The sequence below is a fragment of the Rhamphochromis longiceps genome, linkage group LG12 (genome assembly GCF_057381845.1).
Source record: "Rhamphochromis longiceps isolate RC_006_pf linkage group LG12, R_longiceps_female_GT1.1, whole genome shotgun sequence".
NCBI lineage: Eukaryota > Metazoa > Chordata > Actinopteri > Cichliformes > Cichlidae > Rhamphochromis > Rhamphochromis longiceps.
Window position 1 is genome coordinate 2,890,651 of NC_140568.1, and position 26,556 is coordinate 2,917,206.

General features: G+C 41.5%; 2 protein-coding genes and 1 long non-coding RNA gene across 5 annotated transcripts; 1 reads left to right on the forward strand and 2 right to left on the reverse strand.

The window, feature by feature from the left end:
• Positions 1-1,417: 1,417 nt before the first annotated feature.
• On the reverse strand, positions 1,418-6,517 carry lmo4lb (LIM domain only 4-like b). 2 transcript variants are annotated; one of them, XM_085424334.1, is made up of 5 exons: positions 6,141-6,517; positions 5,260-5,549; positions 5,063-5,159; positions 4,634-4,792; positions 1,418-3,940 (listed from the first exon to the last, which is right to left on the reverse strand). In XM_085424334.1, the coding sequence occupies exons 2-5, from the start codon at positions 5,472-5,474 to the stop codon at positions 3,932-3,934; spliced, it is 480 nt and encodes a 159-aa protein (XP_085280460.1). In that variant the 5' UTR covers positions 5,475-5,549; positions 6,141-6,517; the 3' UTR covers positions 1,418-3,931. The 2 variants fall into 2 exon arrangements, with proteins under 2 accessions (XP_085280460.1, XP_085280459.1); XM_085424333.1 differs by having other exon boundaries at positions 1,419-3,940; positions 5,260-5,497; positions 6,141-6,514.
• Positions 6,518-16,724: 10,207 nt separating this feature from the next.
• On the forward strand, positions 16,725-26,086 carry LOC146656574 (uncharacterized). Its single transcript, XR_014914013.1, has 4 exons — positions 16,725-16,807; positions 24,337-24,512; positions 24,795-24,845; positions 25,702-26,086. It is a non-coding gene; the product is annotated as an uncharacterized LOC146656574 (long non-coding RNA).
• On the reverse strand, positions 17,675-21,561 carry ccn1l2 (cellular communication network factor 1, like 2). Of its 2 annotated transcripts, none has more exons than XM_085424335.1 (5): positions 21,249-21,561; positions 20,899-21,108; positions 19,327-19,674; positions 18,954-19,156; positions 17,675-18,860 (listed from the first exon to the last, which is right to left on the reverse strand). In XM_085424335.1, exons 1-5 carry the CDS (start codon positions 21,544-21,546, stop codon positions 18,570-18,572), a joined length of 1,350 nt encoding a protein of 449 aa, XP_085280461.1. In that variant the 5' UTR covers positions 21,547-21,561; the 3' UTR covers positions 17,675-18,569. The 2 variants fall into 2 exon arrangements, with proteins under 2 accessions (XP_085280461.1, XP_085280462.1); XM_085424336.1 differs by having other exon boundaries at positions 17,683-18,860; positions 20,899-21,112; positions 21,249-21,466.
• Positions 26,087-26,556: the final 470 nt, after the last annotated feature.

A 26,556-nucleotide genomic window follows, 5' to 3' on the forward strand; every position in this document is an offset into this window, starting at 1 on the left:
CCCTGTTGCCATCATTTTTAACAAGCATAGGAGGCTGATGGAATTTATATTCTGAAATAGGCTGTTAATCATGACAGTGGAGGTCAGTTTTATTGCAAATGTATTAAATCCAGCCTTTAATAAGTGGTTAATGTTGTGAAAGGGTTTATTTTTTATCCAAACGAAGTGTAATTAAGTAGCTTAACACTAGCCGTCCCCAACCCCCATGCCACGGACCCATCCCGGTCCCGAGTCGTTTGGTACCAGGCCGCGAGAGTTGAGGCTCAGGTGTGAATTTACGTTTTTCAAGGTTTTTATCGTTATTTTTTTAATCGTTTTAATCGTTCACTCGGTTTTCCTGGGTCTTTTCCGTGTGTTATGAATAAATCTTCTTTTTTTGGTACCAGTACTGGTTTTATTTTGTTGACCTTAAAGGCCGGTCCGTGAAAATATTGTCGGAACAAATATTGTACTAAAGGACACCTGAAAACAAAAATGACAATCTCATTAAACCAGAATAAGTAAACTACTCAGCAGAAAAGTAAACCCGAGATTTCTGTTAGCAAGTAATAATCACGTGTAAAGGAACTGAAGGAACTGCGTTGCTGTTTGTTAACCTATCAGGCTCCTGTTCTGCACGACCAGCTCACAGTTTGCATTTTCACGGACCGGCCTTTAAGGTGTGACAGACACTTGCTTTTCAGATAAACATTAAAATGTTCCTTTGGGATGGGCTAACCTTGAACTATTCCTTAGTTATGCTGCTGTAGACGGGGGCTTGCTGGGGAATTTCCCATGATGCACTGAGCGCTTCTTCACTTGTTTTTACAATATAAATAAAATTGAATCAAAATAAATAGTAAATATTTCAGAACAAATGAAATATTTCCTGTTAACAGGAAGTGAACCAGGCTTTTTTTCTAGTGTTTGTTCATAGGTGATTGCTGGAGAGTTGTCTTGCTAATATTTCTAAGGATTTACCTTTCACTATGAAGCACCTTGTGATAACTGTTAACCCTACGGGGTGCTGCTGTAGCCTCTCATATTTTTACGGTAATGCAGAGGCATTCGCTGTGCATCCATAATCTTATGTTAGAGCGGTATAATACCACTTAATACACAGAAAAATCACATTTTCATACAAGTAAAATATGAAAAAAGTTAGTCACAAAATGACACAAACTGCTGATACTGCACTGTGATAAGAAAAGCAGCACTGTCACTTATAGTACCAGTTTAAAATGTAAAAATTTCACTTTAATTTGATTTAAATCAGTTTTTTATTTTTCATACATCAATTCACAACAACAGTCGCCTGAATGAGCAAGTACTTGGCAACAGTGGGAAGAAAAACTCCCTTTTAACAGGAAGAAATCTCGATTAGAACCAGGCTGAAAATATTTTCTGACCTACTCGAGTAAAATCTAACAAGGAAGATGCAGTTGGTGTTCTTAGTTTTAGTCTTAGGTTAAGGGATACTGCAGGTTCGAAGCAACGTTGCTAGGAGTGGCTGGAGAATAATGAAATTGTGTCATGTTACCAAAGCATTTATTTGTCTTTAAACTGAAATGTCACAGATTCCAGTTTATAATGCATCACCTGTACATGATAGACTCTGGAAAAGAATTAGCAGCGTTGACACTTGCAGGAATGCATTGCTGCCAGTTCTGTAGTTTGGGGTGATAGTTGACACTGCAAATGTAACCGGGGATACTCAACTTAAAAGCACAAAAGTAACGAGCACTTAGATTTATTATTGAAATGTATACTCAAAGCTTTTTTTGGTTGCTTGTTTGGGGGTTGGCTCTGGTGCTCACACTCTAGGTCACATCTGGTGACACATTACAGAGTTGAAAAACAACTCCAGCATATTGTCTGGTTCCAAATACTTCACATACACAGGCACACTCGTGAGAAAGTGCTTCTGGCTGACAGACTGACAAATCAGCATCAAGGGGGGTGGCCATTTTTGATTTGTCACAGGAGTATCTGGGCAAGGAGGAGGCATCTCCTGTCCTTCTCATCATAAGCATGTAAAAATATCTTGGCATCTTCTTGTGTCTTCACACAGTGTGAGGTGGAGGAGCTCAGGCAATTACACTCATCTGCATGTGTTAATATGATTAATTAGCAGGAATAAACACTTTCCTATGACACAAGCTACACGGTGAGCCACACACCTGCAGAAGCTCTGATAAAAGACAACGCCTCATGGCAAAGTGCCTTTTCATGAGACCCGCTAATTGGCATCTGAAAACGTTCCGGCTAATTAGGAAAAGGCAGATGAGGCTTGATTAGTTTGAATGCAAAGTGTAACTTGTGGTGTGGTGGGACTCGGGAATGTGCCAAGGTTTTATTTCTTCACCATCACGATACAAAGATAATTGTGATCATTTGCATACGTTAATGAATTTGCGTGACGCTTCTTGATCAGACGTGGAATAAATAATTGATGCGGTATCAGCACCTAGCATGACAAGTGGGACGCTTTGAAATAACTAAGCGCATTAAGGTGCGAGTTTGATGGCTGCCATGCTCCCAGGCAAGGTGTGAAAGTAGAGCAGATGCTATCTTGTGCTTCCTGCACACGGCGCACTCTGTTGCCACTATCACACCAAGATTAGCTCCAAACTACCGACAATGCGCTAAGACTTGAAACCTTTTTATATAGCATTAAAAAGGCATAGCGAGTTAGATGCAGCTCAAGGAAATGCATTTCAGAAGCATTGCAAAGTGGCAGAGAACAAAGAACAGCAACAGGAAACAAACCAGGCTGTGTGGGAGCTTTAATTGGAACATGGTAAACAGTAAATACATAAGATTTTTTCAAACGCCCTGGATGTAGAGGGAGCTACATCCCCTTTAATTAGCCTGCTTTCAGATTAAGCTTTATAAGAAGCAAGCAGCCACCGAGTCAGTCAACCTTGGGATATGCCCCGAGTTCAGCCTCCCAGGAGCTCCAGCAGCACAGATACAGGGATCATGTTTAATTGCTTCTGTAAATGGTCAGAGCTCAAGCCCCCCAATTCCATTCCTCAGGGTAATCAGGCATGTTTTCACCATACAGGGCGAAAGAGAGTGAGAGAGCCAGTAACATCCACCACGCTAGGTACCATGCCACATGTTGCCACTGTAATGCCACTAACGGGCTTAACCTCAGATCACTTTGTGACATGTTACAAGAATCGTTTTAATTGAATTTTTCTTTCAATGCCACATACCACCACCATCCCAACACAAACACCAAACACGCATCTGGTAAAGAAACAAAACTATACAGCAGAAAAATAAAGTTGCACGGGATTGTTTTACTTTGTCGATGTGCAGGGCACAAGAGAAATCAACACGTGACAAAGCAGCGACAGGCTTTAAAAGCTTTCTGCTGCGGGTTAAAGGATTTCCAATGACTGAATATTTTCACATTTTTGTCATCCATCAATTTTATCTCCTCAGTGTCAGATCTCCAGGTGAACATGTACGTAAGAGCGAGATCAGGAGTTTAGTAATAAAAAAAATACAATTAAAAAAATAAAAACAGTGATGCTCAGGGGAAAAAATGCCACAAGGCATCAAGCAAAAGTTCAGTCATTTTACAGCAGTCCATCAAATGTTCACTCAAGCAGCTTTTGCTCTCCTCCACTTGGCATCCAGCCTTTTGTCCTTTAAGAGCCTTTTGCTAGTGCAACTCCTGAGTCTTTGCATGATGCACAGACCACTTTAACATTGACCACAACATAGACGGGACTTTGCATGTAGTACAGAGGGTCTCTCTGATATGACGAGTTGTGGGATATCTTGAGTGAGAAACTGAGAAACTGTGTCCACTCTGGGAGGGGATGAGAAGCAGGTGGGTGGTGATGGGAATCCACAACAACGGCAACAGTAGCACAAGAGAAGAAAGGAGTGAAGCTTTGGAGAGGAAGGCAAGGGCAGCGCAGGGCACGTTTGCCACTCAGCATACCTGCAAATGAACAAACAAAAGCAGTGACCACAGAGTCCTGCATCACTTATCAAGTGCTCTCTTCATCTTCAAATTAATGCATAACAATGCACAATACCTGTTATTATTACAGTTCTAAACAGCAGTGTGACAGCAGCAGCTTTGAAAAGCAAGGAGATTATAGGACTGTTTACATGTTGCATTTCAGTTCTTTACAAAAATCAGTGCACATTTTTAATGTAATGTAGCGATACCGCACTACATTAAGGAAAAATGTCATTACAAGTAACAATTCAGTCATATTTGACTGAACAAGGGTTTCTAATGTTCTTTGCAGACTAGTGACAATGTCCAAGTAACCCAAATAATACATATCAAATATGTGATTTCTGACTTGTGAAACATTTTTGTTCAGTTATTTGAAAAATGAAAGTTTTTCTTCATAACACAGTGGCTGTAGTTCAGGAGCAGTTCATCTACCAATTTGAAGTTTGGTGGTTCGATCTGACTGCATTACAGCTATTAACTTTATTGGCTGTACTGTATGAATGTAAGACTTTCTGCATTTACGTTGTAGTCAGGTTACCACATATTTTTCTTCACTTTAATAATACCATCGGCCTGCTATTACCCTGTCAAAGAGGGAGTTAACAGAAGTTTCATTCCAGCACAGTGACGTTAGCTGACAGTGAATTTACACTCCGTCTTATTCACCTTCTGGTTTGTCAGCACAGAGCTGCTCTGGAGTGCTGGCAGGTGGCTGTTGAGCAAGGCAGCGCCCGGTCTGTCGTGCTCACAGAAAATTGTACCGTTGATGTAATGGAAGCGATCGCCAGGCATTAGTCTGCTCCTGCAAGTGGCACAGCTGAAACACTGCAGAGGATCGGGGAAGAAAAAAAAATCTCATGTCAAAATTGAACGATTTTCAGTTGATGCTGGATGGAAGATATTAAAAATAAAACTCTACAATGCTGAAATTCTGTTGTAAAAGCACCTAAAACATCTTAAAAGAAGTCTCAAAGCGTGATTATATGTGGGTATAATTCCCTTTTCTCCTGACACATCTCCACTTCAAATCCTAGATGCTTCTGTCGAACAAGCTGCGGGAGATGAAGCACAGTAACGTGAGAGCTGGGGATTTACCTTGAGGTGGTAAACATTTCCCTGTGCCCTCATCACCATTTCGTTGGCTGGAATTGACTGGCGGCAGGCACTGCACGCCCCGCTGTGCCCAAACAGTCTGCAAACACAAAAACAAAGATTTGGTTTTGGTAAGATCTGCATGGCCTCGGAAATCTAAAAATCAGCAGCTTCCTTTCCCTCCTTCCTCTGGCTCTCACCTGATGTAGTCGCTCCGACAAAGAATCATGCCCCCTTTGCTGTAGCAGGTGGTACCGATGTCCCCCAGCTGGGCTTGGCAACAAGAGCACTTGAGGCAGCGCGTATGCCAGTAGCGCTCCATGGAGAAGAGCAGAAAGCGGTCGGCAATCTTCCCCCCACATCCTGCACAAGACCTGGGGTCTGACGGTACACCTGGCACTTGGCTGTTCACCATGATGCTGTGGCCCTCTGAGGCTCCTGAATACACAGGATGGGTGAGACGGGTGTAACCAATCAAGGTTCACTCACCCTTTAAAGATTTCAAAAACAACATTAATGCTATTAAATATCTGGAATAGATCTTAAGAGAACGGAGTTGGTTCCAATCTGAAGCACTTTTTCACATTTATGGTTACACATGCTAAACGTTTACAAGGCTTCAGCATGACTGCAACATGCTCTAACAGGCTGACCTCAACAGAACATACGCAACATGAGAGAATTACTGTGATGTTTTTTACCCAGAATTCTTTGTGCACAGCGAGTAAAGCAGAAAAGGTCAAATATACAGTGTAGATTTGCATTCGAGAGCTGTGTAGTTTCAAAAGAAAGCTTTTTATGACAAAAATACCGGGAAAGGATTTACTCGCGTTACCGGTAGATCAAAGGTGTGTGTGCGCGCGCGCGCTGGAGGGCTGGGGAAAGTCACCAAATGTTACTTTTGGTAGAGTTCCGGTAACTGGAAACATCAAAAACTATTTCTGTTCGCGTCCTTTAGGTTTATATTATTATATCGTAGCCTAGATGCTACTTAATGACACGAGCTGCTAGCTTTGAAAGCGGAGCTGTGCTCAGAAATGCGCGCGCGGACGTAAAACAACAGGAGAAAAAGACGCGTTACCTTGCGGAGACGAAGCTTTTCCTCCTGACGAGAGAACTTTTTGAACCTGGAGAAATATTCAGCCTGCGCACGCTCAAAGCTGTGGCCCCACACTTAAGCTCGACATGCTCCAGGATCCATATCGCTCCAGAAAAGAGCAAAACAGGATTAGCCACGGAACATTAAGCCCGGGACGGTAATAGTTGAGCAAACTCTCCCCGACGTCCAACTCCGCGGATAAATAACTAGACGTACGCGTGAGGACGACACATGACGCAGCTCGTGCTCCTCCGCTCTCCGTCACAGCTGTCTGTCTGTCAGCTCTCCCCTCCGTCTGACGCTTTTGACAGCGACCCTATTCATCAAATTCCGTAAGGGGGCTATTTAAATTACCAAGAGGGGACGCAGCCGACGAGAGGCACGTAGCAGCCAGTAGAAGAGCAGGAGGCGTGTCCACAGTCAAAATGATTTATGAGTTTATGGGGCCTTATTAATATGCATATTTTCATTCCTTGAGCTCCTTACAGAGCTTCACTGAGAGTGTAAACTCTATAATTATGGAAGGATATTTTACAGTGCTTTGGAATATTCAACATTGTGTGGGCATTTCTTTAAAGGCAGTGAATAGCTGAGTTTAGATCTATATCTCCTACGTCACAGAAAACTGTCGTTTAAACTGCAGATTCTACACAAGAAATTATGAAAAGTTAGTTAAAACTTCATATCTAGACGATCGTGTAAATGCGTTTGCACCTCTGAATCCATATCTATATAATTATCTATATACTGTGTATTGTTATGATTTAAGAGTACCATACTACTTAAGTAATAATACACTGAAGTATTTGATTGACTATATTTTACAAGCCAGACTTTATTATGTGTCAGTTTATTGGGTTCACCAGTTCAAAGGCTTGTTAATACAAATATCTGATCAATCACATGTTAACTACTCAGTGCATTTAGGAATTAGACTATCTGCTGAAGTTTGACCCTAAACCAAGAATAGAAAGAACTTATTTAGATGGCATGGCTGTGGGTGCCAGACAGGTTTGGTTGAATGTTTCAGAAAATGCTCGTCTACTGAGATTCCCCTGCAAAGCCAAGTGTGTGGCAGCTCCCTCGGTGAAAATACGTGGTTCATGCTAGAGGTCGCAGGAGAATGGCCGGACACATGGCACACTCTGGGCACCTTAGTACAACCTGTGCATGGCTTAAATGCCACAGCCGAACCTGAATATTGTTGCTGAGCATATCCAATCCTTTATGACCACAGTGTGCCATCCTATGGCTGCTTCCAGCAAGATAACGCTGCCTGTCAGACAGCAACTGCATGATGATATCATGTCACTAAGGACCAAAATCTCTCTCATCCTGTTGTTTGTTTACTTTTGGAACATAGTATGGCATGGTTCAATAGTTAAAGTGAGCCAGTTAAGCATACTTGCATACAGTGATGAAAGGAAGTGTATGGTAGATAATTAGTACACGCTACCCACCCTGTTTTATTTGTCGGTGATCAGCAGCACTTCAGCAGAGCAGTCTCAGTAGGTCAGAGATTTTCATTCATGAGTGTACTTCCAGCTGAGTTCCAGTAGAGGATCGTGTCCTATAATGTTCTGAACTTGGAGGTGAGCTTGGAGAAATAATGGAATCAGTTTATTTTTCAGATTTACATTTAAAGCTTTGTTTGGTTGTTTTTTACAATAATATGCCAATATAATACATATTTAATATGCTACACTGAACCAGTTTCACAGATGGTTGAGTGTAGTCACTGATAATGATACCAGCTGGTTCCTTTTTTGCTTTTCTGAATTTAGATTATTACATTTAATCTAAAGCTGCTTTCAGACATACACCATCCCTGTGCTGTGATACCAGCACTGAACAGGTTAGACCGCCCTGGTGACAGTCCCAAACTCCCAAAACTCTGTTCAAGTTGTTTTGGTGGGGCAACACACTTTCTCATTGTATCCACTAGAGGGCAGTGAACACTCACTATTCAAATCCATCAGCCTCAACACTTTCAGACAGAGACAAGCAATGAGTTGCTTCTTTAAGTTGTTTTAGTATCTGTCCATTATTTTTAAATGCCATTATAAATAATCGTAATAAAAAAAACTGCTATAGTTTATGGGATGATGCAAATGTTTGTAACCAATGGGAGTCAGAGGAGCAATGTGAAGAATGTTTGCCAAATTGTAATAGTGAAGTTTTTTTGTTGTTTGTGTCTATTTTGTTATGTTTTTCGTAACATACTGCTCAAAATCTAAGCCATGATTTATTTTTATTGTGGGTGTAACCTTTGAAGAGTTAAAGCCTCTTAGTAATTCACGGAGCAGCACGCAGCGGCCATATGTAGCACCAGGGTCTCGTTTCACTCTGTACTGTACATGGTTGAAATGACAGTAAAAGCCACTTGACTTGTTCAAATGTTCAGGTCAGCTTTACTGTTGACCTGAGGAATAGTGCACACACATATACTTCCTCTGTGATCCATGGTACTACTCCTGCATTTCTGGTTGAAACTGCTGAGTTCTCTGTGGAAAACATTTACCTAATGCAATGCAACAATTCCTTTAGCACTGTCTAATCATATGTGTGCAATATGCATGGTTGGTTGTTTGTTTGTTTGTTTGTTTGTTTTTTCAAACTCAGTATTTAAACTTAGACTTGACTTAATGACAATGCAATAAAAAGTTGAAAAGTATAGAGGCCATATTACCATTTAATTTCTTTTCCATCTATCCAAAGTCTAAAAGGTCTGATGTGCCATTTGGAATGGAGTTTGTTTCAGTTTGTTTCCTGTTGTTTCCTCAGCTGAGAAGCCTCAAGGCTGGATAACGACAATTTCTGTGTCTGATTTTCTTTTTCTGTGAACGGGAACTTGAAACAACAAGCTCACATCTATAAAGGATAATGAATTCATGTTTTTACTTTTATATAGCGATACACTATACTGCCAAAAGTACTTTCTCATCTGCTTTCTCATCCATATGAACCTAAGTGACATCACATTCTTAACACATAGGGTTTAATATATCAGCCCACCCTTTGCAGCTATAACAGCTTCAGTTCTTCAGGGAAAGCTTTTTACAGGGCATCAGTTGGGACTGAATGATATTGATTTGCACTAAGTAGCAGGATTGCTTTCTAATTAATGGTATCTTTCAGCTGGTGTCATGGTAGGAGGATAATCGGGAGACTTTTTGAGTGGATTGTTCGGTTTTGGCTGTGGAATATGGATTTGGATCACAGACTTTGAAGGTTGGCATTCAGTTCAATTCAATTTTATATATACAGTGGATCGGGGAGAGGGAGAAGAGAGGATAGAAGTATGTTAGGAACTTAGAGCAGCAAAAGAAGTTTAGAGGGGAATAGTTCAGATAACGTAATAAAAAAATGATTATCAGAGAAGACTTTAAAATAATACTGACGATGAAGGGGTGCAGTTAGGCCTGATAATTTAGTCAAGAGAGCTGAAAAAGAAGTTTGAAGATGTAACACTAAAGTACTCAGAGATGGAAGTCTGTTGATAGCCGTTAAAACAGAAGAGCAGACAAATAAAGTGTTAAATACTGAAAGTACCTGCAAAAGTGTGTGAGAGAGGAAAATATTGGGGGAGTTTTAAGTGGGAGTAATCACAGGTATTCCAGTAGAGGAAGTATATCTTACAGTGCAGTCAGCAGGATTAAAAGACTGGCGAGAACAGTCAATCAGGAAAGAGTTGATGTGTCTGTAATGCTGGAATTCCAAGAACTGGTTCTTCCAGGTAGAGTTAAGATCGGATGTATGAGTTTTCCAGTAAGGCCACATATACCTCTGCCTCTCAGGTCTTATAAATGCCAGAGGGCACGTCGCTGCAGTGTGCAAGGGGAAAGTGCAAAAGAAGGGAAGGGAGAGTTTCAGCAATTTTCAACAGCAGACCAACGACAGACTGAAGAAACCCATCCAGCAATCAGAGTGGAGAAGATGATTTTGTTCATTGCGTGTGCAATAAACCGTACAGACCAAGCAAAACACAAAACAGAGAAGATTAAAATAATTGTGAAAGGGGCAGAGACATTTTTGGCATAAAGGATTTTAATTTATTTATTTTAATTTAATTTATTTTAATGTCCTGGGAGCATGTTCATAAGAGACTGGGGGGAGATGAGACGTCAGGAGGACCAGGAGAGAAGACAGTCTGAGTTTTATACAGTGAATGGGTAAGAGAGGTTTCATTAAGGATCTTAGAAAGAAACTGGATATTATCTGTATTCAGGAAGCCTGACTTCGACCAAGTTTGGATTTTGTTATTAAAGAGTTTATAAAGAGTATGAGAGTGTGTGGAGAGATAGAAGGGAGGGTACAGGGGAGGGTGTGTTATATTTATGAAACAAGTAGTTCAGTATAGAGTCCTCGGAGAATAGAACGCAGAAATGGGGTTTTGGATCAGCTGAGTGTAAAAGCAAAGCTTTACTGATTGATCTACGTCCCTGCCCTCACTTATAGTCATGTTCTGTGGGTAGTGACCAAAAGAACGAGATCGCAGACACAAGCGAATACAAATGAGCTTCCTCTGAAGGATGGCCTCTCCCTTAAAAATAGGGTGAGAAGTTCGGCCATCCGGGAGGAGTTCAGAGTAGAGCCGCTGCTCCTCCACAGGAAGGTTTGGACATCTGACAAGGATGCCTCCTGGGTGATATGTTCTGGGCATCTCCTACCGGGAGGAGGCCCCGGGGCGGACACAGGGGAGAGGGAGGTCTAGGCTTCTCTAATTAGGCTGCTGCTCCTGTGTCCTGGCCCCGGATAAGCGGAAGAAGATGGATGGATGGTATAAATGATCAAATGTTCTAATGGATTAAGTGTTTTTGTGGTAGGAAGATGAATAACATTAAGGTGTACGACCACTGTTCGTCGTACAAATGTTTACATTTATGCTACGAGGTTTAAATTCTCAGTTCATTAGACTAAAATGATGTTTTAGAAGTGGGGATGAAATCAAGGTCAAATGATATAAACAAGAGTTGGAAAGGATAAAACAATTTCCGTTTCTGGGGTTGTGTTTGATGAAAGGGTGACATGGACTGTCCATATTTAAAAAATAATAGACAAAAGCTAGAAAGTGTTAAATATAATGAGGTGCTCAGTGGGAATTGACTGGGGAGCTGATAGGAAATCTTTGAAAGCCATATATATTGGGTAAATTAGATCAGTATTGTATATAATTCTGCTGCCAGAGCAAGTCTTCATAAGTTCGATAGTATCCAGTATCAGGTGCTAAGACTCTGCACAGGTGCATTTAAAACAACCCCAACAGCAGCAGTACAGGTAGAAATGGGAGAAATGCCCCTAGAAATCAGAGGAGAGCAGCTAACACTGAACTACTGTGCAAGTCTACAAAGACATGGTCAAGATCATCCAACAAGAACTATTTTCCAACCCTGCTGGGAAAAAGAGAAAAGAGAAATGAAGAGTGGGTGGACAGTCAATCGGAAAGCGGCTGAATGTAATCTGGACAAGATCAGCATTAGCCAAATAATACCACCATGGATATGTGGTGGTAAATCTACTACACCACTGTCCCCTGATGCTATAGTAGATTCAACACTATTGGACAAAAAGTTTAATTCCAAACTCACAGACAGTGCAGGCATATATTGATCAGTATTACGGTTATGTCAAAATCTATATAGATGCATCTACTAACACAGCCAACCACAGCGGGATAGTATCAAAGCAAGGAAAAGGCTCAGTGATGGATTATCAGTTTACAGTAGAGTAGAATACGGCAGACAATTGAAGAAAGGTGGCAAAAGCAACAGGAGGAAGAGAGGAAAGGGCGATGGTTTTACAAAATCCAAAGCAAAACAGGAGAAATGAGAAGCGCAGAAAGGAACAGGAGAGAGGAGACAGACATGTTATTTTTAACAGGAAAAAAAACATGAAAATATATGAAAATCTGGCTGCAATAGAGAAGATGAAACCATAGAAAATGTTTTAGTGCATTGTCAGAAATATGATGCTGAAAATGAATCGCTGATTCAAAAGCTCAGAGATATGAAAGTGAGACTGGACTTGGTTGATTTATTTCACAAGAACTCGAAAAGTGAAAGTTATCCAGCCATATTTTGTTTTTTAGGACAGATTCATTTGTTTGGGAGGATATTTTTTTGTATTTCAGTCCACACCAGTTGTTGGTGGTAATGCACCATTTCTCTGTTTGCCAACTCCCAATAAATAATAAAAAGGAAACACAAGAAGAAGATAGCATTGTTTTTTTTAATTTATGGTTTGATTTCTTTGCATGTGTCGATTAGATTTGTCGTTACTGGCATCTGGCGAAAATTTCATGTCAATAGCACCTTTAGAAATATATTTACTTAGAAAATCGTTGATGTGCTCGACATTTGTTTTACCTGCTATATTAGAAAACTAGACCAGCACTACTAGTTCTTTAGGTTCCTTGTAATACATAAAGTTGCCTTATTATCAAAAGGATCAGCAGTCGCAGTACTACTGGAAACACTGTAGTAGCAATTTTAGAAGGATATCCTATAAATCAGTGTTTGACGTCACAGTGCTTCCTCGACTGTGACCTCTCGGTCTGATCAGAAGGCTTTGTGGAAAGGTTGACTTTAGCTCCATAAAAGATGTTGCTGTGACACTCTCCTGGTTCCACATGTTCTTTTTCAGCACAGCAAGAATAATAGTAATAATTTATATGGAGACATACAATGTCATTCCTCATTATCCCACTTCAGTACATCCTTCTTTAGAGTGCATGGTAGCGGTGGGAGCACGTTTCGTTTTTTTGCTATGGACAAGAGTGGCAACCTGAGCCAACTTCCATACTCCCCGAGGCCCCTGTTTATTTCCGACACAGTTCCTGTTCCTCTGTCAAGGCCATGCTGAAAGTCACAGCCTGCTGCAAAGCTGGGCAACACCTGTAGCTTCCAGTCTGAGTTTCCAGCCAATATAAACCACTGTAGAGCACCACTGGATGGCAGGCTGCCAAGCCGTCACATTTATGCAGCACGCTCTGTGAGACATCCTTCCATCTGAGGCTCTATTTTCTGTTTATCTTGAGGGTAAGTCAGGGTCATGTGAGTTTTGTAGTATTTGTTCAGAAATGATCCACTCTAAATAAACCTCGATGTTTCATGAGTACACATGTGCTGGAGTCACATGCTGTTCTGTGGGTTCGGATTAGGATTATTTAGCGGTAAAATTCTGTTTTCTTCGTTTTGTTCCTACTGTTCAGTTTTGTTCTTCCAAACACACAAACATGATGCTGTCCCAGATAATGTACCCTACACATTTATATTGTAGATATCATTTTGAAAGATTTTAACTTCATTTCTGAGGATTAGTGTGTTTTATGCTATTTTGACATTCCAGACAGGCCTAATACATTTGAGATGGAACAGAAACTTTTCATAGTTGCTAATAATCAGTATGGTCTTCTAAGCTAATCCAGTTTCCTCCTTGTTTCTCTTGATTTGTCCCTGCTGCGTTCCCAACTGTCTCAACTTCTCTTAGTCACCCTCCTCTATATTTATTGTCTTCCACGTCTTCTGTTTGTTTCCAAGTACCTTAGTTTCTATTTCCTATCTTGTCTGAGTTTTTTTAAGATTATAATAAAGCCCTCTATTGCCATTGTGCGTCATGCTAACTGTGCCAGAATAAAGTATAAATAGAGACAACAGGAATAAATAACAAGCAGGAGAAATATATTTATCCAGCTGGATATTGTATCTGATGTAAAATGTATAGAAATCATACATATACCAACAAGACTGTACATCACTGTCACCACAGCGTCTGTTTTCATTCAAAGGCTTTATGGCTGTAATACCTGGTGGGTCTCTAGTCAAAATGCTCGGGCCGATGTTCTGTCCCAGTCCAGCCCTGCGCACGACACGCAGTGAGTTAATCTGAGAAGGTGCATTCAAAAATAAATGGCCGGGCCAGCGCTGCACATCGCAAATTAGCTCGCATACACACATTAGTTGTGCCGCTTCTTAATGACGGTATCTTAGCTAACAACCCCAACTACCAGATTCAACTTGTAATTGGCTAAAAATAACTTCACCTACCGGTGAGAGGGACGTTGCTAGCTGACAGTTTTTTCAAGCGATGTTGAAATTTCCACATTCAGACACTTCAAATGCTTCAGCAGCTGTTCGCTCAGCATCAGCACCACGGAAATACACGGATACATCCGTAGACTCAGGACAGAATTCACAATGTGTTTTTGGGACTTTCAGGTGTTTGGACCAATGTTTTCTTTCTGATCAAACCAGAAGCTTTAATGAGCAGCTGGATTTGTCTCTCGTTAACTGGTTGGACACAGAGGACATCGACATGCAGCTGATTGAACTGAAAAGCTCGACTCTGTGGGGTCAAAGTTTGCAGAACTACGAGCACAGCTGGAATCCACAGCTGTGTGTGTTCATGGAGCTGCATGTTCACCTGCTGGACGTCACTACCTGACAGGTTTAACTGTCTTCAGAACATTGCAGAGGCCTTATTGACAGTGTTTGGCTCTACATGTCTGTGTGAGCAGATTTTCTCTCACATGAGTCCTCAGGTAGCCTCTGAACGCTGGACACTCGGAGACCAGCAATCATATTAACATGTGTGTCTCTGTATTAACAAACATGCCATATTGGCCCAGTTTATTTTTCTTATCATTGTTGTGAGGAGACCATAGATAGCATTTGCATTTTCTGTTGTACAGTTCATTTGCTGTTATGGATAAAAAGTCTTTTTTTGTTTCAAAATAGCTGATAACTATTCGCTGACAGCTGCCAACATCTGAGAACATATATAATTCTATAAAGTGGTTCTATATAGTGTGTAACTGTTAATATAGAGCATTATTAAATTTATTGCTAATGCAATCATATGGCACATTGACTTCTGAGGGAATTTTAGATGCACTCATCATCAGAAAGGTTGCCGACCCCTGATTGACTGAGAGAGATGAGCTCAAAGTGTAGCCAACAAGCTCCTCTGTCACAGGTGAAACTCCAACACGACCACTAAAATATTTTGTGGTACTCTGTTGCACTTTATACATGTTCATAAATCACACCAACACTTGAGCCAGTTTCTGAAACAGAGAAGCTTCAGACTACATCAATGATGTCACTCACCCTTAAAGAAGCAATCTCAATGGTTGAGTTCATTTCAGTTTCATTTATATAGCACCAAATCAGAGGTAAAGTAAAGAGCCTACAATACAATGATTATGAAAAAGGATGTTGTATATTTCAAACTGCTCTTGTAAGTAATCCTCCTTTCCTCAGATCTTCCTTCCTGTTTGCCAGATGCTCTCAGGGCCTGAGGTAAAGACAGAGGCAGCATACTGAGCATTGTAACTAATGTAACAATATAATCGTATTAGAGACATTACATTACAGAGACATATCAGCCTAGTTTGGGAGTCACCGCACCTAGTGCTCCAAATATATATATATATATACATATATATATATATATATATATATATGTATATATATATATGTATGTATGTATATATATGTATATATATATATATATATATATATATGTATATATATATATATATATATATATATATATATATATATATATATATATATATATATATATATATATATATATATATATATATATATATATATATATATATATACACATATATATATACACACATATATATATACACACATATATATATATTGATATATATATATATATATATATTGATATATATTGATATATATATATTGATATATATATATTGATATATATATTGATATAATATACTGATATTCTCAGGAATATTCCCTTATATCTACCTGGGGTACTTCTTTTGGGGGTGTAAAATTCACTGAAACACCAGGATGACTCTTAAACAAAGCAGCAGTTAATTGTTGTCAGGGGCCACCAGCTTTAGTGTATAACAACTCGGATCATTTACCTGAGTTTACACCAGACAAACAGTGCAGGTAGACAATTGTCGTCATCTAGAGGCACTGAACAGCGAAGTGGATGGTAAGGAAGTCTCCATGGTGAGAAGGCATTTATGTACCGTATGTTTCTTTCTGCAGCTCAATTTTATTCTTATTTGTCATTGGTAATTTTACATGGTTATATCTACACAACACAGATATGCCTACTTAAACAATAATTAATAATTGCAATAATAATTGTACTGCCCAATGCAAGCATGTATGTATGTAAACAGAACTGGTGCTAAAACAGAACCCTGTGGAACTCCATAATTAGCCTGACTGTGTGAACCTGACTCCCCATTTTTATGAATATCTATATTTATAGATTTAATCTATTAGATATGATTCAAACCAGCATGGTGCCTTTAATATGTACAGCAGTAGGACCAGTGGTATTCCCATTAGGACATATTTGCACTAGACCCACACCCAGTATTGATGTGCAGCACATGCAGCCCAATTAAACTAAGACAAAATAACCAAAACCCTTTTCTAGTTCAGTTGATCATGGTCAGGACTACAGAGTTGGCCAACATGTAACTCACCAGTAGTTCTAATGATAGCCAATAGATCACTGTGTTCCACTCTCCCCTCAGAATGAGGCACAGGCCGGGGTGAGGAATGTAGTAGTCCACCGTAAGGTTTGTGCTAAAGAGCCAACACTGCACGAGGACATGAGCAGAGGTGGGACGTAACAAGGTATATATGCTATAACTGTATGATACTTTCTACTTTAAGTAGAATCTTCAGGTGTTTGTATCTTACTTAAATATTTATTGAAGTGCTCTATTGTGCTCATAGTATGAGGTCTTTAAGAAAAGATGGGGCCTGGTCTTTGAAGACCTTGTAATGAGGAGAAAGACTTTAAAGTCTGTTATGGATTTAACACGGAGCCAGTGAAGAGAAGTCGATATGGGCGACATATGTTGTCTCTTTGTTGTTGTGTCGGTACTCATTGCTGCACTTTGGATCAACAGAAGAAGCTTTTAGAAGAAGGTGTAAATAACGTTACAGTAGTCCAGTATAGAAGCAAAAACAAACGAGTTTTACAGAGCCACTCTGAGACACAATGTTTGTAGAGTGAGTGAGTGACCAAGATCTCACCAGTAGTTCTGATGATAGCAGCCAATAAGCCACCATGTTCCTCTCTCCTCTCAGAAAAAGGCACAGGCCAGGTGAGGAATGTGGTAGTCCACTGCAATGTTTGTGCCCAAGAGTCAACCAGAAGCTTGTGTTAGGACCTGAGGTGAGGTGGGAAGTAATGCACAGATACTTTGTTGCTGTACTTAAGTTGAGTTTTCAGGTATCTGGTGAATATTTATCTTTTGACAACTTTTTACATTTACTCCATTTTAAATAACTTTCTTTACTTTTTACTTCTTACATTTACAAAACTCGTTGCTTTAGGTTTACTGCATTTTGAGGGAAGTTATTATTTTACATCATTATGTACCAACCAAATGGTGGGAACAATAGTGCATAAAAGACAATCCTATTGGTGTACGAATCTTTAACCTCAGCTTGGAAATGTTTGCTTACTTGGACACACTGCATTTTCCACAACACTAATGGAATAATTAGAAACATTTTATTTCATATTGCTTCATTTTATGCTGTGGAACCTTCACCCAGCATAACATCACCTCAAACTTTTGTTTACCATAAAGACACATCACAGGTTAAGTTTTTATTTGACGTACAGGAGTTTACAACCAATAAACTTCTAATACACAAGTGACAGGTGTCAAATATGAAGCTTTAAGAACCAAACATGTATTTATTATATGTACACAGTGATAGACACACGTTAAAAAACACAACGGTATCACACCTCGAAAAATGAGGTGATCCTCGAATATTCTCACTCCACAACTAAGAGTGAAGTCTGTATAGCCTGTAGGATTTTAATCAATATACCAAAGTAGCATAATAAGCACAGTCTGTAAACTCCTTTCTGAAAGCCTGTCGCTGTAAAACAGACACATCTCACACATTTCCCCGTCAGTACTTGTACGGGGAACAGGTGGACTGTATCAAGCACAATCCATGTGAACCAACAATCGATGCCACTGCTCCTCAGCATTTTAAAATGTGGTGAAGAACAAAGATGCATGTCTTTGATAACCATTACTTCCTGTTAATATGCCTGTTAAAAAGCCTTCTTTATGTTTGACAAGTTGTCGTGTCACCCTCTGTGGAAAAGAAAACAAAGTTGAAAATAAATTAAAGTTTCAGTTAAAGCTCTCGGCCTACACTGTGGCATAGCAGTCACACTGTTTTGTGTCGTCCTCGAGACTGCATAGGACGCTGGAGAGGCACCGCCTGTAGCGTGGACAAAGTGACATCATCATGACAGCAAGCTTAAAGTGCAAGCGAGCGGACTCCTTTCCCACCCAGCGGACAGACATTGAGGCAGTGAGTTTAGCGAGGGGGAGGTGCAGAGTCCGCTGATAAGTCAGCATCAGTCTCTGAAAGTGTGGATGTCATTGTAGAGGTTGACGGAGGTGCTGGAGTGATAGGTGTGTTTACCACAGCTCGTACCGCAGCTGCAGCGCTGGATCCACATTACATTGTAGAGGATGTCTCCACTGGGGCAGTGGAAGCGGAGCTGCACGGTGCGAGAGAGAGACGGGGCGCAGCAGCGGCCGTCAGTGCAAGTCCCACAGGTCCGAGGCCGATATCGCTGAGCTGTAGAGCATCCACCAAAGGTGATGCTGACTGGCTCGTGTGGGCGGAAGGTTCGCTGACATTTCTTCCAGGATGACAGAGACAGCCACAGTTAAATAACAAATCTCAGATGTTCCTATCGGCATTCTACATCCATCTCCATTTGAGTATACACTACCTTCTTAGTTATGGGAAGCTGCAGGTCACAGTGCTGGATCTGGCACAGTCTGGTTTCTCTGACTAGCTGACAGTCTGGGTTGTGATTGGTCACACGACTTGAAATGCCCATCCCACATGTGGCAGAGCACTGGGTCCACTCAGTGGTCTGTGGGAAACACTGGGGCTCATGTAAGACCTCAGAGAGGGGGAACGATGCGATCTCTGCGTGAGAGCACAATACAGCAATGAAGTCATGGATGCCAGCAGACAATTAGTTACCTTGTGAGTCACTTCTTGGAGTTCTTGAGGGTTTTGTGAATATTTCACATCAATAAAGTCATCAACTTATTTGAGAGTGCTGCTCTGATGATTTACAGTATTTTCAACTTTACCTCTGAATGTATCTGCTCCGCTGGCAGCTGGGAGGGGATTCTGTCGCTGGACTGGCAGCAAAGGACTGATGTGGTTTGGGTGCAGCTGGCTCTCTGTTGGCTCACTCAGCTCCTCGCTGATGCTGTTGTCATCATCACACACCCATTCTTCACAACAGCCACCCTCGGGCTGCGCCAGCCGGGGCTTTGAGCATCGCCACCGAGGCAGGGGCACTTGGTAGGGACAGAGGGGCATGCAGCCCACCACACCATTCATGCAGGTGCACTGGTGCTGGCAAACGGGCTGGAAGTCCTCACCATGCTGGTACACTCGCCCATTGAATGCACAGGGTACGCCATGAGCTTCAGCTGACATAGAAAACAGGAAACTGAGCTGTTAGCAGACACTTTTGAACTTCATGGAAGGATACGGCAAAAACTTAATGAGTCTGTTTGCTGCGTTTTTGTGTTTTTACCTCTCACTTTGTATGTTGTATAGCTTTTTACGTCTCGCTCACAGGAAACACTGCTGATGAACTACCATTTTGGCTTTTCCATGCTTTCCCTCTGTTGTTTATCTATGTAACATGTGTTGAGGCCATCCTCTAAACACAGATGCTGTCAGCTGCCTCATAGTTCACCATTTTCCATTTTCGTTTCCATGCTAAAGCCACTTTTCTAGCTGAAGACTCAGAGTGTTGCTTTGAGTGTATTATAGTGGCAGCAGCTTCACAACAGGAAAACTGTTAGCGTTATCACGTCTGCAGCTTTGATGCTAACATCAACCAATAATCAAGCATCGTCTGTGTGTTAATGTGCTGCTGTGTCACTTTTTCTGCTTTAGTGCAAATCAAACTGACTTTTTATTTCCCTGAAGGTACATGTGTGAAGGTCAAGATCCATGGAATCAAAAAAAACACATACTCATAAAATCTGTAAAATCTGCTCAACCTTTTACTTTTCTTCACACCAGGCCAGCTGAGCAGTCAAAGAAAAGGTTTCTTATGGAGGACGAGCTAAAACAAAACATTTCTGACTGGAGGTCAAAAGAGATGCTGAAGCAATGTATTGCAAAAAAAGAATAATAAATAAGCATGTAAACATTATCTAGTAAAGTTAACCTGAGTAACCTGTAAGTGAGCCTAATATTGGCCCTTCAGCTAAGACGTCATACTCTAGAGAAATACACCAAGAAATCAAATGGATTTCCTATCAGGGAGATTTCATGCTTTTTGAACAGTTTAATGCTCCCTTGTGATCTGTAATGATCCCACAGATTCATAGCACCTTTTATTTCAAATAAATGTTTGCATTCCTGCTTTTTCATTTATTTATTTTCCAGCTAGACCTTAAGCAGCTCCTCCAGAGCCATTAGAGTCATTACATAAAAGTGTCCAGAGTTCCTTTAAAATGCATCTGCAGGGTGTTTGTGGACAGTTGCTCTGTAATTTCAACAGTGTGCATGCATCTACCCTTGCTGTCTGATTCTCGGTACAGGAGCTGTGTTTTTGTTTGTAGCTTTTGTTCCAACATCAGAATAATTATTCCTTTAATGATTTGAAGCTGTGAGCTTTCAATAAACTCCTTGCTCACCTTGACACAGTCCTCTCTCTGGGTTTCCTCCAGCCCCCAGATGGCAGTGCAGCCCCTTGATGTGATCACAAGGTTCTGTCGTGCTGCAGTCCTCATTAAACTGCCGAGCACAAACTTTGCAGCAGCCACAGTCGTCAGTTACATGACTGACGCCGGGCAGGCACAGTGGAGGCGAGGGGGGGCAGGAACATTCAGCTGGGCATGCACTGTCTACCTAAATACCAGGGTCAGAGGTCAGCTCAGACTGATTTTTATTTATTTATTTTTTAAAATGGTAATCAAAATGTTATCTAAAATAACTATATGGAAGATCACAGAAATAAAAAGCATTTAAAGCCACAGAAACTCACCATTACTGCAGCTCTGCCCAGCATAAACAGGGTGAAGGAGATCCGCTGCAAAGCAACAGGACAAAGCATCCTGATCCCAGCAAATAAAGCAAGCAAACAAAAAGTAGGCTTTCACATCCAGATTCCCAAGAGGAAAGAAGTTATTTTTGCAGCTCCAGGATGAAAAGTATCCAGAGGTGAGTTTGGCACCCAGAGGTAAATTTGCCTGTGCCTCTCCAGCAGCGTGGCTCAGCTCTACTTCAGTCAGAGGTTTCTCTCTGCACTTATAGACACACATGCCCCTGCCCTGTGACATCATTACCGCGCCTCTCAGCAGAGCGTCCAGAGAGAGGAGGAGGAGGTGTGAAACACTTACAGATGTGTTAACGTCACAGTGTAATTATGGATGAGTCAAGGTGTCATTAAAGGTGTCACCAGGAAAACCCTGGTTTACAAGAGCTGCTAAATCCTGGTTAAACTGCTTGTAGTTTTCAGACTGTGTGTGAAAATCGTTAGTTTTCTATGCATGAACACGCTAGAAAGGAAACAGCAGAGGACATACTTAGCACATGAAAAAAAGAAGCCAGTGGTTGGACAGGTGTAATGGAAAACTTAAGGAGGGAATCCCGCTCAGTGAGGCTCAGAATGATTAACTGTGAGAATGGAGAAACTCCCTGTAAACAGCTCTCTTCTACACTGAAGGACAATGTGCTCAGAACATCCTGTGTTCCCTCCGTCTCTTTCCTAATGGGCAGCATTCCAGGAAACACAGGCTTATCCTCGTGTTCCCATGATTGGCAGGAAAAACTCTGCATTCCCATTGTCACCGTGGTGGCACGTAAAGAGTGTTTTGCTGGAGAGCAGGAAAGTCCTTGCATTAAGTTGGCCTAGGCTGTCAAGAAACATGGGAAACTTAATTTGGCTTTCGATAAGGCTGCTGAAGTTTCTCTGGCCTGTTCCTTAAAAGCAGCACTGTGCAAAAGTCCACGATCGTCCCCTTAACGCTTTACATTTTGCACCTCACAGTTTAGTTTGTGAAGCCACTTAACACTGAGCTATGAATGTTTCAAGCCTTACAAAGACACTTAACTCAAGGGATGAACCGGTGTTGTGTCTACACGTAACAGACTATTTTAAATTGTATATACTTTGGACGGTGGGAGGAAGACTCCGGCTTCCTCCCACTGTCCAAAGACATGCAGTTAGTGGGGATAGGTTAATTGGTTAATCCAAATTGCCACTAGGTGTGAATGAGCGAGTGAATGTGAGTGCGAATGGTTGTCTGTCTCTGTGTGTTGGCCGTGTGACAGACTGGCGACCTGTATACCCCGCCTCTCGCCCTATGACAGCTGGGATAGGCTCCAGCGCCCCCCGCGACCCTGAAAAGGATAAGCGGAAGCGAACGGACAGACGGACAGATCTATACTTTGTTACTTGCAGCCTGTGACAAAAGCACGTCTACAAATAACATGACAAGGATAACACAATTCTGAAATAGCATATACATATCTTGGCATGGTGTGCAGTGTGTCCTTACAAAACTTGAGGAAACTGGACACGCGGAGGACAAAAGAAGAAGCAGGTAAAAAGATAAGCTATAACAAAAACTTGAAATCCTTGGCAGAGCCTCGACTATTGTGATTAGCCTGTTCCATTGATTCCTGTCGTGCATTTACAGCTACACTTTTATTGAGAGTGAGAGAAAAACACTCATCCCCTGAACATAAAGAATAATGACGAAGAAGAAAAATGTCTCAGCATTTAATTTTTTTCTATTTCTAGGCACCACATTGTAATTCACATGTAATTCACCACACAATAGCATAAATGTGAGCAACGTCAGCCACTTATGTAGGTTGTGTTCTAGGCTCTACAAGAGTTCCCCACAGAACTCTGATTCAGTCCTGAGACATAGAACATGGATGAATGGGTGAATGAGACATATCACATCTATCACATCTATCACTCCCAGCATGTAAAGCGCCTTGAGCATCATTAGACCCGGTTTACTTGCAATATTTAACATGGAGAAGAAAGGCTGCTGAAACATCCACAAAGACTCCTTTCATTCCTGCAGTGGACTATTTTCACTCCTGCTCTCAGGAAGGAGGTCCAGGTGTCTCAGGACCAGCTTTGGCCCTGGTGCCAGACACCTGAACTGTGACCCAGCCTGATCACATCCACATGAAACAGCCATGAACTGTCACTCAGTGCAGCTGCTTGCTGGCAGTTATCACTTTTCCATCTGCTAATACTCCACATGCCTATGAAGTTTATGTCATCTTTGGAGGATGCTTTCATTCTTAAACTAGCACAGTCCACTGCAGCTCCTATATTATAGTTATACATGCAAATATATTTTACTGCTTCACTTATCTTGTAATTCTGTTTACCGAAATGACCAAGACATTTCAAGGTGTCAAAGATTTCACATTCAGACGTGATTTGAAGACTCACCCAAGCCTCCCACAGCCCACCCTGAGAGCTTCATCAAATCTGAGCATGCTGCAGTGAGCCAGCCTGTGGCCTTCAGCTCTCTTCCTAACAGCAGGCATTGCAGCTTCAGACTGAAGCAGTCATGTTACTGTGTGCAACATCAAATCAAACACAGTGTCCCGACTTATGCAAGCAGCCACCCAGACAGCCCGGCCAGCTGGCTTGTAAAACAACTGGGACGCTGAGCAGCAATGGGAAAGAGGGGGGGGGGGGGGGGGGAAGCACCTTGCTGGGCAGCAGCAGGGAGGTGAGCAGTAGTCTGGATTCTTGGCATTCCTGGCCCACAAAGCCAGGATGTGTGCACTGGCCACGATGTGCATCGGACACTGATGCAGGAGCAGGAGGAGTTGAGGGTGGAGAGGTTGCCAGTTTGGCAGCCTGCTGCCCTGACTGTGTGCCAACCATTGTTTGTCAGCCAGGCAAACTTTTCCAGACCACATGGAGGTCAGGAGGCATCAGGGATTTGTTTGTTTTCTCAGTTCAATATCTGACACCAACCACCAGCCTAACTTCCTATCAACTCCTCCAACAAGTCAGTTTTCCTGCATGAATCAAGCAAGGCAGCACGAATGAATCCATGTCCAGCTGTCATTTTCTATCCTGATATTTTTAGATTCTTTCAATGTGAGACTTCCTGGAAATCTGGCAAACCAAATGGCACAGAAAGAGTGGGGATCACAGTTTCGAAGCAAACAGGAAGTATGTGCAGGATACGTGTGGAGGTGCTGTTGCTTCTGACCACAGCGAAACAAGAAAGACACAACAGGGACCCAGACAGGACCCACAGCAGTGAGTGGATTAGACAGAATTTATATATGTGAAAACTCTGCCCCTCTCACCTGGTGAGGGGCGATATGTATATGGTCTCAGTTTTCTGAGAATTTAATTTTAATTGAGCATTACAGAATATTAACCAAAAATATTAAACACCCCCCCCCCCCCCCCCCCCCCCCACATAAAAGCCTCAGGATGCAGGATGCAAGTTTTCACATAACTCCACCATTAAATAGAATATTTGCAATGATTTCTGCAGATGGGTTGTCACTGTTGTTCCCACTTCTTCTTTTTCAGATGTCTGGGTTCAACGTAACCGTTCACATTTTGTGCTACAACATGAAAATGGTAAGAAAAGAGCACACATGAATTTTACATTTTCCCTCAACATGTGGTAGCTGGTAAGTGGCTGAAGGACACTAGAGACATTGTTTGAGACATTGATGGTCATTAAGTGAAACACAGAAGTTTAGTGGAGGTGACCAATGTGAAATGTCTTTATAACCTAAAGCTAGCATTTTATGTCTGGTGCCTGTCTTATCAATATAATCTTCCAGTTCAAAACATATGAAACGTTTTTTTTCATTAATCCAAAAGCCTAAGTGAAGTGGTTCCATAGTGTTGTGGTCTACACAACAACATTTGCCCAACATGTAAAAGGTTCCTGTTTCAAAACTGAGGCGAGACACAAATCCCCTGGGGGTTGCATCAGAAAGAGCAGTCAGTGTAAAAGGGAAAGAAGATCATCTGATGTGGTGAACCATGAGGGAGCAGCTGAAAGAACTTCAGTCCTAAAGCCTGCAGAAAAACCCACTGGCTGTTTTGTTGAGGGGCTAACTTGTGGAATTGGGATCTTCATCCCGATCTCACATTTGTAGCAGTTTATTCTGCCCCTAACTACCTTTCATGAACTGGTGTACGCTTTTATAGTGCCAAAGTACTATATAAGTTATATAATATAGTGCCAAAAAAACCCCACATTATTATTTTGGGCAATTTATATATAATTTCTTAGTTTTTACCTCCTTAATTTCTTTTTACATTCATTCATTACAGGCTACAGGATTTAGAAGCTGCTGGATCATGATTTAATAGAAGTTAAACTCTTCATCTAACAGCGTTTGATAAAACAGGAAATGACCATTAAAGTAACTGAATAAAAGTTAATGAAAATGTGGGCTACTCCTCCATGTGGTGTCTGCAGGTGTGACTGTCCTGCAGCTGTATACAAAAGACAGTCATGGTTCAGCTGGCAGCTGCCCAGGAACCAGGACAGAGGGAAGCTGTGGTCTGCACATTCCTCCTCAGCATCTAATAGCAGTGATGACAGCGGGGAGCACAGAGCACTAGCAATAACCTGGCCATTGTGCGTCTGACATGAGCAGGTGTGCTGCAGCTCCTGATGGTCCCACCCCTTCCTCATGGTGCATAGAGAATGCAGCGAGTGGATTTAATCAATTAGTTTTCCTGGGTGCTGTGACTCAACAGCTTCTCTGTGGGCTGTATGTGTAGTCTCCGATGTCTTTAAATTGAGTAACTTACCCTTTTATTAGGTTATATAAACTGGGCAAAAATGAGTGCTTCTCATCGTATCAATGCATAAATAATAAAGAGCATCACCAGGAGCAAATAAGCCCAGAGGGAACTGCTTTTTTTTGTACTGCATTCATGCTATTGACTCATTTAAACCTAGTGATCAGGTTCAAAACCTGAACTTCACAATATAAAAACAAATTAATCAATAAAAATAAAATAACAGAACAATGGTTCCTTAACTTTTGTCATATATACAGTACTGTGCAACCACCTAATACTGAACAGAATTTGCAAAAAAGCAAGGCATCAACCAGTGTTTAATCTATGCATAACAAGCAGCTTGGCAAGAAAAAGAAACCATCCATCTTCTTCCGCTTTATCCGAGGCCGGGTCGCGGGGGCAGCAGCCTAAGCAGAGAAGCCCAGACCTCCCTCTCCCCAGCCACCTCCTCCGGCTTATCCGGGGGAACACCAAGGCGTTCCCAGGCCAGCCGAGAGATTTAGTCTCTCCAGCGTGTCCTGGG

Bases quoted from the DNA above. Each gene is read 5' to 3' on its own strand.
- lmo4lb (XM_085424334.1), bottom strand. From the start codon at position 5,474: ATGGTGAACAGCCAAGTGCCAGGTGTACCGTCAGACCCCAGGTCTTGT. The intron at 5,160-5,259 runs GTGAGAGCCAGA...TTGTGTTTGCAG, and splicing joins TGTCGGAGCGACTACATCAG to ACTGTTTGGGCACAGCGGGG. The intron at 4,793-5,062 runs GTAAATCCCCAG...GATCCTCTGCAG, and splicing joins GAAATGTTTACCACCTCAAG to TGTTTCAGCTGTGCCACTTG.
- ccn1l2 (XM_085424335.1), bottom strand. From the start codon at position 21,546: ATGATGTCACAGGGCAGGGGCATGTGTGTCTATAAGTGCAGAGAGAAA. The intron at 19,675-20,898 runs GTGAGCAAGGAG...TTTCTATGTCAG, and splicing joins AGAGAGAGGACTGTGTCAAG to CTGAAGCTCATGGCGTACCC. The intron at 19,157-19,326 runs GTAAAGTTGAAA...GCTCTCACGCAG, and splicing joins CGGAGCAGATACATTCAGAG to AGATCGCATCGTTCCCCCTC.